The 11,620-nt window shown below is 57.4% G+C and overlaps 1 protein-coding gene across 1 annotated transcript; it reads left to right on the forward strand.

Moving 5' to 3' along the window:
* Positions 1–379: 379 nt before the first annotated feature.
* On the forward strand, positions 380–9,236 carry ZNF629 (zinc finger protein 629). The gene is made up of 3 exons (XM_047087771.1): positions 380–462; positions 3,070–3,177; positions 3,333–9,236. The coding sequence occupies exons 2-3, from the start codon at positions 3,105–3,107 to the stop codon at positions 5,864–5,866; spliced, it is 2,607 nt and encodes an 868-aa protein (XP_046943727.1). The 5' UTR covers positions 380–462; positions 3,070–3,104; the 3' UTR covers positions 5,867–9,236.
* Positions 9,237–11,620: the final 2,384 nt, after the last annotated feature.

Raw genomic sequence — 11,620 nt, forward strand, 5'->3', positions numbered from 1 at the left:
CAGGCCCAGGGGACAAGCAGCCACCAAATCCAAGATAGGGCTTTCTGGGAGTGGCTGGCAGAGTCCCTGGGAGATGGAGAGTGGCCAGCAATCTGGAGACCCCCACTGGCATCTGGGTTCCCCCGAGATTCTCCCGCTAGAGACAGACAGAGGGGCGTCGTCTCGGCCACCTCCCCGCTCCCCGTCCTCTTTTTTTTTTTTCCCAGGCTGCGGGAGGCGAAGGGTTAAATCCCATAGAGCTGATGCTCTGACTCCAGGCTAGAGGGGCCCGGGAAGCTGGGGTCACTTCCTGCTCCGTCCCAGTCACCCTGAACTGGTCCCCGGGTCCTCAGCCTGGGATCACCCCTTGAGAAGGACCCCAGAGTCCTCGGCGTCCAGCCTGCCCCCCGAGGCAGGGCATTCAAGGGGTTAAGTCCCCTGGGGCTGGATTCTGCCTTCCGGCCTTCCCCAGACCCCAGAGCCGTGAGTTGGGGACGCCTGGGTTCCTGGGGGGTGGCCCGGAGGGCCCGGGACGGCCGCCGGGAACAATGGGGCGCGGGAGGCGGGGGCGCGCGGGCCTGCGCCCCCTCCCCGCCCCGGGCGCCGGTGGGGTGGGGGCCGGGCCGGGGCCGCGAGGGGCCGAGGATTCTGGGAAGAGCGCGAGGGTCTGGCTGTGGGGGAGGGGAGGGAGGGCGTGAGCATTCTGGGAAGAGGGAATTGGGCCGCCGGCGGGCCGGGGCGCCGCGGAGCGCCGGAATCCTGGGGGCCCCGCGGGCAGGGGAGGCCGGGATGCCGGTCTCCGGCCCGGGAGCCGGAACAGGGTCGTGGGTACCGGCCCGAGCAGAAGTCCAGGGTCCGGGCTGGTGCGGGCGTTGGGGTGGGGGGGTGCCGGGGCCAGGGCGGCTGCATTCCCGCAGCTGCCTCCATGTCAGGGTCACCCTGGGCCGCTCTCCGCACCTCTGTGAGGCAGCCTCCTGCTTCTCTCCTTCCCTCTCTCCTTCCCTCCGCAGCTCGGCTGGAGCGGGGTCCAAGGCCGGTGCCCTGGGGTCTGGGCCTGGGTGGGCTCTCAGCACTTCTTGTCTCCCTTGGTGTTCCCACTTTCCTACTCCATGGCGGCCTTGGCTTTAACCCTTTCCCTTCTGCTCTGGACAGCTGAGCTTGAATTTCTCGGGACATTCAAGGTACATGAGCTCTTACCTGTCCTAGGCGAGCACAGCAGGCCTCTTCAGAATAGGCAGCCCCCAGCTCAGCGGAGGCTCCCTGCCTCCACCACTCCAAAGACACTCACAGATGGGGGAGGGGGCATCCTCATAGCCTACGTTGCTGCAGAGATGAAGAAATTAATTTACTTCCCAAAATCTAACTCCCATCCCTCCTGCTGCTGTTTGGCAGGGTCCGGCTAGCTCCTGCTTCACTTTGGTTGTCTCCCAGCTGCCTCCTCATGAGTCTTTTCCGCGTCTTCTTGCACCACTGCCCCCATACATGCAGTGCCCATCCCACACAGCCACTCACAGCCCCGGGCCTCCCCAGCGACTCTGTTCAGGCTCTAAACACTGTGGGAACCTAGAATTTAGCTCCCGTGGCCTTATGCCCTCATCCTGGAATCCTATCACCCTTTTTGGAGTGATGGCTACCTATGTTTTACCTGGAGGCCACTCTGGACTCCTGTTGCTTTGCTGCCATCCCCTTGCAAATTGACCCTTAAAGGCATTAGGCCACCCAGGTTTTCCAGGGACAGGGGCATCTCATTCATTTCACCTTCATTCATTCAACAAAACTTAGCAAGCACCTCTTTACGTGTCAGGCACCGTCCTAGGCATGGGATACGGCACCAACAAAACAGAGCAAATGAAATAGAAGAAGGGGTGCCAGGATGGGCGTGATAATGGCAGGCTTCGGTGGGGAGTACTGTTTTGAGATCACAGGTGCAGACTGTCAGGCCTAGTCACTGGATTCAGCAAGTCATGGAAACCTCTTGGTCCTGGGAATTTCTCTATCTCATGGCCAGCAGGTTCTGTCTGAGCTGTCTTCATCACCATCTCCTGCCAGCAGCCCACATTTATGAGTTTCACGTGACTCCCAAGGTCATCTCCTTCTCGGAGGCCAGGGCAAGCCAGACACAGAACCTTGCATTTCTGGTCTTAGTGCTGCCACTTCCCAGTCTGTGACCTTGGAGAAATCTCCCTGCGTGTTGATTTCCTGATCTGTAAAATGGACAACCTGATTCCTGGGGCCCCTAGCAGGCCTGTGGGGAGGATTGGGAGAGATAACAAGGACACCACAGACACCGTGTCAGCTGCTGGGCACCCTCCACACACCTGTCCCTTCTCCCTTTGCCTTTCCACTTCCCTCTCAAGGTCATTCCTGCTGAAGCCCCCGATTGGCTTTTAACTGCCACCACCGCCCCCCCACCCCTCCTCCCCACCCTGGCTGCTCTACCCCTCCCCGGCTGCTTGACCTTCTTTCTGTGTGGATAACAGATAACGGGAAAATGCCCCAGTGCTTTTGGAGAGCCCCTGTCCCCTCAGGGAAATCTGATTGCTTTTTTTTTTTTTTTTTTTTTTAACTCTTCAAGTGTTGTGTTCCAGGCACTGTCAGTTCTCTGGGCTCATAAGGAAAGTTTATTGGTCCCAATTAGCAGCCCCATTAAGGAGGAAAATTAGAGTCTTAATGAGCTTCCTCTGATTAGCAAAATAACAGGTTTCTCAGCCTCTGGGCATCAGAGGGGTTGGGTGAGAGCCTCCTTCCCCTGTGGGTGTCAGATACTTCTCTAGCCCCCAGTCTGGGTTCAAAGGGTTATGGCTGATGAGCTTTTAATTACACTCTTAAACTCACCTACTGGCTTAGTTATGCGCTGAAGATCTGGAGCAGGAGTCAGGCCTGCAGGGGTAGGGGGCCCACGGTGAGAACTGAGAACGTGAGAACGGATGCCCAGAAAAATGGGGAGGTGGGAAGCTGAAGTTCACACAAGGAGTAATAAGGCCTGGGGCCGGCAGGTGAAGGAGTGGGGACTTGGGGAGTAAAGAAAAGCAGATGAACTCCATTGTGTGTTCCTCTCTCCACCCCCACCCCCACCCCTGCCCCCACCAGGGTCCCTGGAACACTGGGCAGTCCTGAGCTCTGGGATGGAGCCTGAGGCGGCGCTGTGGGGCCCAGATCTGCAGGGTCCTGAGCAGAGCCCCAACGATGCTCACAGAGGTGAGGGGCACAAGAAGGGACTGCAGTCCTGACAAGACAGCGGCCCCAGTTCAGGGAGGGGCCCAGACTCTGGGGGAAACCCAGGGGAGGGAAGAGAGACCCGACCCCACGTTCTGAAAGGAGATGGGGGCTGGAGACTCCCTTTCTCTCTGTAGGTGCCGAGAGTGGGAACGAAGAGGAGAGCCCTCAGCAGGAAAGTTCTGGGGAGGAGATCATCCTGGGAGATCCAGCTCAGAGTCCAGAATTCAAGGACCCATCAGAGATGCCCCTGGAGAGACCCTCCCAGGATCCCGCAGTCCCCGGGGACCCCCCGACCCCACCGGGTCACCCCAACCCTTTGGACCACCAGACCCCCCTGGACCCCCCCGCCCCCGAGGTAGTCCCTACCCCGTCTGACTGGACCAAGGCCTGTGAGGCCAGCTGGCAGTGGGGGACTCTGACCACGTGGAACAGCCCCCCGGTGGTCCCGGCCAACGAGCCCAGCCTGCGGGAGCTGGTGCAGGGTCGCCCCTCCGGGGCCGAGAAGCCCTACATCTGCAACGAGTGCGGCAAGAGCTTCAGCCAGTGGTCCAAGCTGCTGCGCCACCAGCGCATCCACACGGGCGAGCGGCCCAACACCTGCTCGGAGTGCGGCAAGAGTTTCACGCAGAGCTCGCACCTGGTGCAGCACCAGCGCACGCACACGGGCGAGAAGCCCTACAAGTGCCCCGACTGCGGCAAGTGCTTCAGCTGGAGCTCCAACCTGGTGCAGCACCAGCGCACGCACACGGGCGAGAAGCCCTACAAGTGCACGGAGTGCGAGAAGGCCTTCACCCAGAGCACCAACCTCATCAAGCACCAGCGCTCGCACACGGGCGAGAAGCCGTACAAGTGCGGCGAGTGCCGGCGGGCCTTCTACCGCAGCTCGGACCTCATTCAGCACCAGGCCACGCACACGGGCGAGAAGCCCTACAAGTGCCCCGAGTGCGGCAAGCGCTTCGGCCAGAACCACAACCTCCTCAAGCACCAGAAGATCCACGCCGGCGAGAAGCCCTACCGCTGCACCGAGTGCGGCAAGAGCTTCATCCAGAGCTCGGAGCTGACCCAGCACCAGCGCACGCACACCGGCGAGAAGCCCTACGAGTGCCTGGAGTGCGGCAAGAGCTTCGGCCACAGCTCCACCCTCATCAAGCACCAGCGGACTCACCTGCGCGAGGACCCCTTCAAGTGCCCGGTGTGCGGCAAGACCTTCACGCTGAGCGCCACGCTGCTGCGGCACCAGCGCACGCACACGGGCGAGCGGCCCTACAAGTGCCCCGAGTGCGGCAAGAGCTTCAGCGTCAGCTCCAACCTCATCAACCACCAGCGCATCCACCGCGGCGAGCGGCCCTACATCTGCGCCGACTGCGGCAAGAGCTTCATCATGAGCTCCACCCTCATCCGCCACCAGCGCATCCACACGGGCGAGAAGCCCTACAAGTGCTCCGACTGCGGCAAGAGCTTCATCCGCAGCTCCCACCTCATCCAGCACCGACGCACGCACACTGGCGAGAAGCCCTACAAGTGCCCCGAGTGCGGCAAGAGCTTCAGCCAGAGCTCCAACCTCATCACCCATGTCCGCACCCACATGGATGAGAACCTGTTCGTGTGCTCCGACTGCGGGAAGGCCTTCCTGGAGGCGCACGAGCTGGAGCAGCATCGGGTGGTTCACGAGAGGGGCAAGACCCCAGCCCGGAGAGCTCAGGGCGACACCCTGCTGGGGTTGGGCGACCCTGCCCTGCTGACGCCACCCCCCGGAGCCAAACCACACAAGTGTCTTGTCTGCGGAAAGGGATTCAACGACGAGGGCATTTTCATGCAGCATCAGCGCATCCATATTGGAGAAAACCCCTACAAAAATTCAGATGGCCTCATCGCACACCCAGCCCCCAAGGCGCCTCAGTTCCGACCCCCCAGGCTCCCTTTCGGAGGGAATTCCTATCCAGGTGCTGCGGAGGGCAGAGCCGAACCCCCAGGACAGCCCTTTAAAATGCCTGAAGGGCAGGAGAGCTTTGGCCAAAGGCTGGGCCTGCTCTCCTCCAAGTCCTACATTTGTTCCCACTGTGGAGAAAGTTTTCTGGATCGGGCTGTGCTCCTCCAACATCAGCTCACCCACGGCAATGAAAAGCCCTTTCTCTTTCCTGATTATAGGATTGGTCTAGGGGAAGGGGCAGGGCCCAGTCCCTTCCTAAGTGGAAAGCCCTTTAAATGCCCTGAATGCAAAAAAAGCTTTGGCCTCAGCTCTGAGCTGCTGCTGCACCAGAAAGTGCATGCAGGTGGAAAACCCCAGAAGAGTCCAGAGCTGGGGAAGAGCTCTTCTGTCCTCCTGGAGCACCTCAGGAGCCCCCTGGGGGCCAGGCCCTACAGCTGCTCAGATTGTGGGGCCTCCTTTCTCGATCGCCTGGCGCTCGTCCGGCACCAGGAGACCCACACCCAAGAAAAGTCCCCCACCCCCGAGGAGCCCCTTCCAGAGCCAGCCACCCTGCCCACAAGCCAGGAAGATGAGGGAGAGGCCCCCACCCCCACAGGGAGCAGCAGCCATGGGGATGGGGAAAACCCCAAGACCCTCTCGGAAGAAAAGCCCTATTTGTGCCCTGAGTGTGGAGACGGCTTCGCAGAAGTCGCGGCCCTCCTCCTCCATAGGAGCTGCCACCCAGGGGTCACCTTGTGAAATGAGTCTGGAGACCAGGGGCCTCTCTCTCCTGAGAGGAACACTGGCTCTCCCCAGAAGTTATGTGGGGAAAGGAGGAAAACCCTATCAGATTGTAGAGAAACGGAGCATAAAGAACCCTGGGTATAAATAGTGCTTTTACATCAGTAATGAGAAACCCTATAAAATTGTTGGTGGGAACCACTTATAAGAGGCAGTAGAGAAAAACTGTTGGGTTAGAAACCCTATAAATATGTAGGAAAAAAAAAAAGCCCTTTAAGTCTGTAGCAGAAAAACCCTATAAACCATAGTGGATAAAAGCCCTATTAATTGTAGGAAGAGGTCCTAATATGTCTCTAGACAACCCTATAAAACTGTTATCAAAATCCTTGTGAAACTATAGGGTCGGGGAAGTGCAGGGAATCCAATGGCATTGACTCGAGAGGAGTGACCCTCAGAAGGTGTAGAAGAGCCTCCCATGAACTTGTTCCACAGTGTTCTCTCCCCCTGGAGTACGGGAGGGAGCCTCTCTCACCAGAAGACTTGGACAGTGACACTGAGGAAAATGCTCAGCTGGGGACTAGTGTGGGGAGAGGCGAAAAAGAAGTGATGCGGAGCCCCCAGACCCACAGAGAAGAAACGACCCAAGAAACTAGGAAGAGAAAGTCCAGCTCGCCGCACTGGGGGTTCCTTGGGATATGAGGCCAATCTTAGGTGATTGTGTGTTAGAGGAAGAGGCCCATGGAATTCCTTATCGGGAAGAATCAAAAAATGGGGAAGGAAAAGAGTGATGGCAAGCCTTTTTAAAGGCTGAAATTTGGGGTACATAGAAACTTTAAGAATACTGGGAAGCCACCGCAAAAATTGGGGGGCAGGAGGGAGATTTCTGTTCATGCTTTGAGGAAAGCAAACCAAGGTGAAGCTGTGGATGGAACCCAGCCAATTCGGGGCTGCCCAGTCCTCTCTGTTTCTGGGAGCTTGTTAAACTACAAGTGCAAGCAGATCCCAGCTCAGGCCGCCGGGGCTCCCCCTAGCCAGGCAGGATGGGGAACTTCTAGTCTGAGAGGCCTCCGGGGCTGGAGGGTCCCTCCTGCCCATTCTCAGGTCTCACTGTCAGGAGGTTTCTCCTGAAATCTAACTGCCACCAGGTCTCGCTTCCTCGAATTCTGTCCTTAGTGGAGAGGGGGAACCGCTGCTAGTCGACCTCCAAAGAATAAAGCCCTTCAGAGACTCAAGGCCTGCGTGTGGTTAAATCCTCCCTAGACATCTCTCCTCCAAGTCAGTGAGAGTCATGTGTGGGTTCTCTGTGGCAACGAGGGACAGCAAGTCGACGGAATAGAGCGCTCATTACCCAGCAACCTGCTTTTAAACCTCACTTATTCATCTGAGCTGCTTGCGAGGCTGCTGGCGGGATGAGCCAGCCTGCACGTAGTGGTGGGGGTCCAAACACCCTCCCAGACTGGGCCATGGGTCCCTGAAGAGCATATGGAGGCCTGGCCACCTTCCTCCCCCTGGTACTTGGAGCTCTCTGAAGTCGTGACGCCCCGGCCTGATCGTGGTCTTGGATGGGGACAGATCCCACCCACTTGGCTCCTCTCCTCCTCAGCCAGCAACCTTCGGAGGGAAAGGGGAGGATGAGAAACACATTCCCTGGCCCGACCCATCTCCTGTCTTCACACACCACACAGTTCCACTCTTTCATTAACGCCGCCAGACCCGCTAATGTGACTGAGTGTGTGTGGCAGGGGAGAGAGACTGCTGCCCTATAAAATGGTTGAGTGAAAACTCTTCAAACATCTGTAACAAGAACCCCACAGCGTCACCCTGGAGACCCTTAAGGAAAGCGAGGACTCTGTCCAGTGCTGGGTCTAAAAGAAGTGCCCACTGACCCACGCTGGTACCACTAACGCACTGTGGTCCTGGAGTCAGAACTGAGATGCCGGGTGAGGGGGCCCTTCAGGAGTCGCATCCCTGGAGAGGGCGACTGGACTCCTCAAAGCTGTGGAAGAGACCTCTAAGACATCCCTGGAGAGGGCGACTGGACTCCTCAAAGCTGTGGAAGAGACCTCTAATTCCATTACCCAAAAGCTCAAAAGGTGAAAGCCCTTCACCCTTCATCTCTCCTGCCCCCAAAGGGATGACCTTGAGTTCAAAGGATCAAAATCTAGAACACTGCAAGAGGAAAGACCCAGGCCTGCTGGGGAGAAGGAAAAGGCAGGTCTTGGATGATTGTGGGGAGACCCTTATGCCATTTGTGTAAAGCCCCACCCCACCCAAGTGCCAGGTCAGAAAGCACTACTGAGAGGGGAGAAGGAGCCTGCCTGCCGAATCTCTACTGACAGAAGCGTCAACAAAGGGGGTGTCCCTATGAGACTGAGGAAGAGGAGACCATTCTCCAAGTCAAAGATTTTTTTGTTAAGATGATAGTAGAAAGAAACTTCAGTTGTAGAGACAAACCCCTTGTAAAGCTAGAAGCAGCGCCCCTCGGAAGCAGGTCTGAGGAATCTGTCTCCAGGAGAGTCCTGGAGAGCAGCCTTTGGGGCTCAGGGGCCGGTCCCGGGGGGGAGGGGAGGTGGTCAGTATGGTCAAAGGCCAACTGTAGGCCTATTGAGGACTAGGGTGTAGCACACATAGTAGGATGCTCGCATGTTGTAGGGATGGGTGAGGGCCAGCGGTCTTGGCTCCGGTACTGAATGGATGACGTGGACACGATTAGGTGGGGTCTGGGGTTTCGTAGCAGGAAAGGGGCAGAATCGGAGACCTCTGGGGGGTGACTTGTTCTCTCTTGCCCACCTCCCCAAACGCCTTTACCCAGGTGCTTCCCTCCCAGAGTGAGCTACATCTTAGGAGGAACTAAGCAGGGAGCTGGCTTGGGGAGGTGGCAGTGTCCAGAGTCTCTCTGACCAGAGTAGGCAAAGGTCCAGGGGTCGGTCGTGGCACTTGCCACCAGAACTTAGTCTGGAAGGCGTGGTGTCCCCAAACCCTTCTGTCCAGCTCCACGCAGGCCTGACTTCAGAAGTGCCCTGGGGGAGGAGCCCAACAGACAGGGTCACAGAGTCACTGGTGAAAGCAAGGGGGGAGAGGGGACATCGATCTGAGCTTAGGGTACAACTTGGAACTGCTATGGCTACAGAGGTCACATGGGAACTCAACAGAAGCAGGCATGAATCCTGAATGGTGGGGAAACTTGAAACCATCACGACCAAGAGGTGGGATCCCATGACACCCGCTCCTCAGGTGAGCAGCCCCCAGACTCTTTTGCCCCCATTAGGGAAGCCCCACTCACCTGACTTGTCTCCGTGGAGTGAAGAGAGGCCCCACTTTTGAGTGTTGTGTGTCAATAACAGTGTTGTGTCACCGGTGGTCATGTTGATTAGTTGAAGAGAATAAAGGGAATAAGATTTCCCGGGTGTTTTCTGTCTTCCCTTTCGAGCCTGGAAAGAGCTGAAGGAGCCTGTCCTCTCCCAGAGCCCGGGTCCGTTTGTAACCTCAAAAGCTCAGCTCAGCCCAGGCCACCCTTGCACCCTTCATTCAGATGCCCTCAAATCCCTATCTGGTGCTTGCAGATAGGAGCCTGAGGGTTTGTGGATTTCAAAAATCCATATCCTTGGGAGAAAGGGGGAGAAATGTGCTGAGATGGTGGCAGAGCCAAGCAGGTCTTGGTGCCTGGCTTTGGCACCAGCATGCCATGCTGACTCCTGGGTGGCTGCCTGGTGCGTCCGGCACTGGTGGGCTCCCATCCAGCCATGCAGCCCCAGGGGGGCTCTCTGACCACGGCAACCGCGCTCCTCCCAAGACTGCCACAAGGCAAAGCTCCTAAGCTCTGGTTCCAAAAGCTGGCAGCCACCTCCCCTGGTTCACCTGGGGCCCGGTCAGCCCTCCTCTGGGCCAGAGCCTCCTAGACCCTGAAGAGACCTGGATGGAGACCTGGCTTGTCCTCTCATCCCCAGGAGGTAGCCCATAAGCCCTCACTGTGTGAAGAGGCTCAGAGAAGGGCAGCCACTTGCCCAAGATCCACAGGACGGCAGTGAGGGAAACCAGAATGACCGGGAGCAGGCTCTGCACCCAACCAAGCCTCTCCTCCCCCAGCGCTGGGCCTGCCTGGGCCTGGCCTGGGCTCCACATTGTCTGGCCAGGTGGGGCTGCTCTAATGAATCCTCAATGCCAGGCTTGCCTCAGTGCTATCTCCTGGGCCTAGGCCTGGCCATGGCTCCCCGAGCAGCCACCTGAGGTCAGCACTTGCTCTAACCTGTAGCCTGCCTCTGTCCCAGCCTGCAGGGAGCCTCCTGCCCCAGCCAAGAAGCTTTCTCTCCACTTTCTCCATGCTGCTCTGACCCTGGCTCGCAAGGCAGGCTTACTGTCTCGCCTTCCCTTTCCCCATGTAGAAAACTGAGGAGTAGAGTAGTAGGTAAGGGAGGAGGGTGAGGTGAGCAATGAAGGCTCTCCTGGATTCTGTGTTCCCTGCCCTGGTTCCAGCGCAGAGGTCTTCAGTAAAGTGAGGGGATTTCGGGGGAAAGAACAGGCACTGGAGCACAGTGATTGGTTCAGAGACTTAGCAGAAGGGGCTGTGGACCCAGATGTGGTGCCCGCCACAACAGAGGGTCAGGAAACTGGCTGGAGGAAGTGACCTGAGGCATGAGAACAGGGGCCAGGGGTGGGTGGGGTGGGGGATAGAGAGTATATAGCAGTTATGTGGCAGGGAGTGGGCGGTTAGATTACAGAGGGGGTAGAGATTAAGGTAAGGTAGAGAACACAGGCCAGAGTATAGAGCATCTTGTCTGGAGAACTTGGGGGTAGAGCACCACTGGGATCTTTAAGGAGATTTTAAGGAGAGTGACATGACCTCACCCCCCCTCCTGCTCCCCAACAACTGGTGGTGTTTTTCTAGGTCTGGAGCTCAGGAAAGACAATTGGGCTGGAGGATTGGGTCTTAGCAGCTTAGCTGTAGCCAAAACCATGGACGAACACACAGGAAGAGTGGCAGAGAGAGGAGAGGATGTAGCTTAGGGGTGGAGGAACAGGACCAACAGAAGACAGTAAGTATAAGGACAGTCAGGACAGTTAGCACCACAAGTCCAAGATTAAAGAGAGTGATTAGTGTCAAATGCTCCATTGGACCCTGTAGCCAATCACACAGTAGCCCCAATTCTGGTTAAAACAGGCACCTTCCCCACTGAGGCCAATATCTGCTCACCCATAAGAGGCCAGCTAAGGTCAGTGTTGGTTCAGGAGGAACTTTGGCCTGCCCATCCCAGGGGCCCAGGGTTTCACAGCCACTGAAGCCACTTGGGGCTACTGGGAGTTGTAAGGGGTCAAACTTCCTGAGTGGAGAGACCTGACCAACCCCAAAGACAGAGCTTCCCAGCACTGGGCAGACTGATTGCAAACCAACATTCATGGGGAATACTCTTTTCCTCCCACCACATCAGTGCTTGATCCTGCCACTGAAATTCTGGCATCTTTATCCCACACATTGGGCTTGAGCAAGTGGTTTGGTACCTACTTTATTAAAGACTCACAGAGTTTTTACTTCTCAGGATATGGAGACTGGTCAAGAAGAGACTTTTCAGAAAGTGATGTGTAGTTAGCTTGTATTTACTTAAAAAGCCCGTGTGGAGGGGACTCCTGAGAAAAGCGAGTAGTGCTCACAGAGGATTGGCTGACCCCGACCTCTCCCGGGCGCAGCCCTCTCAGAGCCGGCCCGCGTCTCTATGATGCAATATGCTGCGTTTTTCCCATCCTGGCGTCCGCTGCCCCTAGGCGGCGGACACTTCC

Source organism: Lynx rufus, unplaced genomic scaffold (genome assembly GCF_022079265.1).
Source record: "Lynx rufus isolate CCGP_SWC_20201006 ecotype Redwood Valley unplaced genomic scaffold, mLynRuf1.p SCAF_23, whole genome shotgun sequence".
Classification (NCBI taxonomy): Eukaryota; Metazoa; Chordata; class Mammalia; order Carnivora; family Felidae; genus Lynx; species Lynx rufus.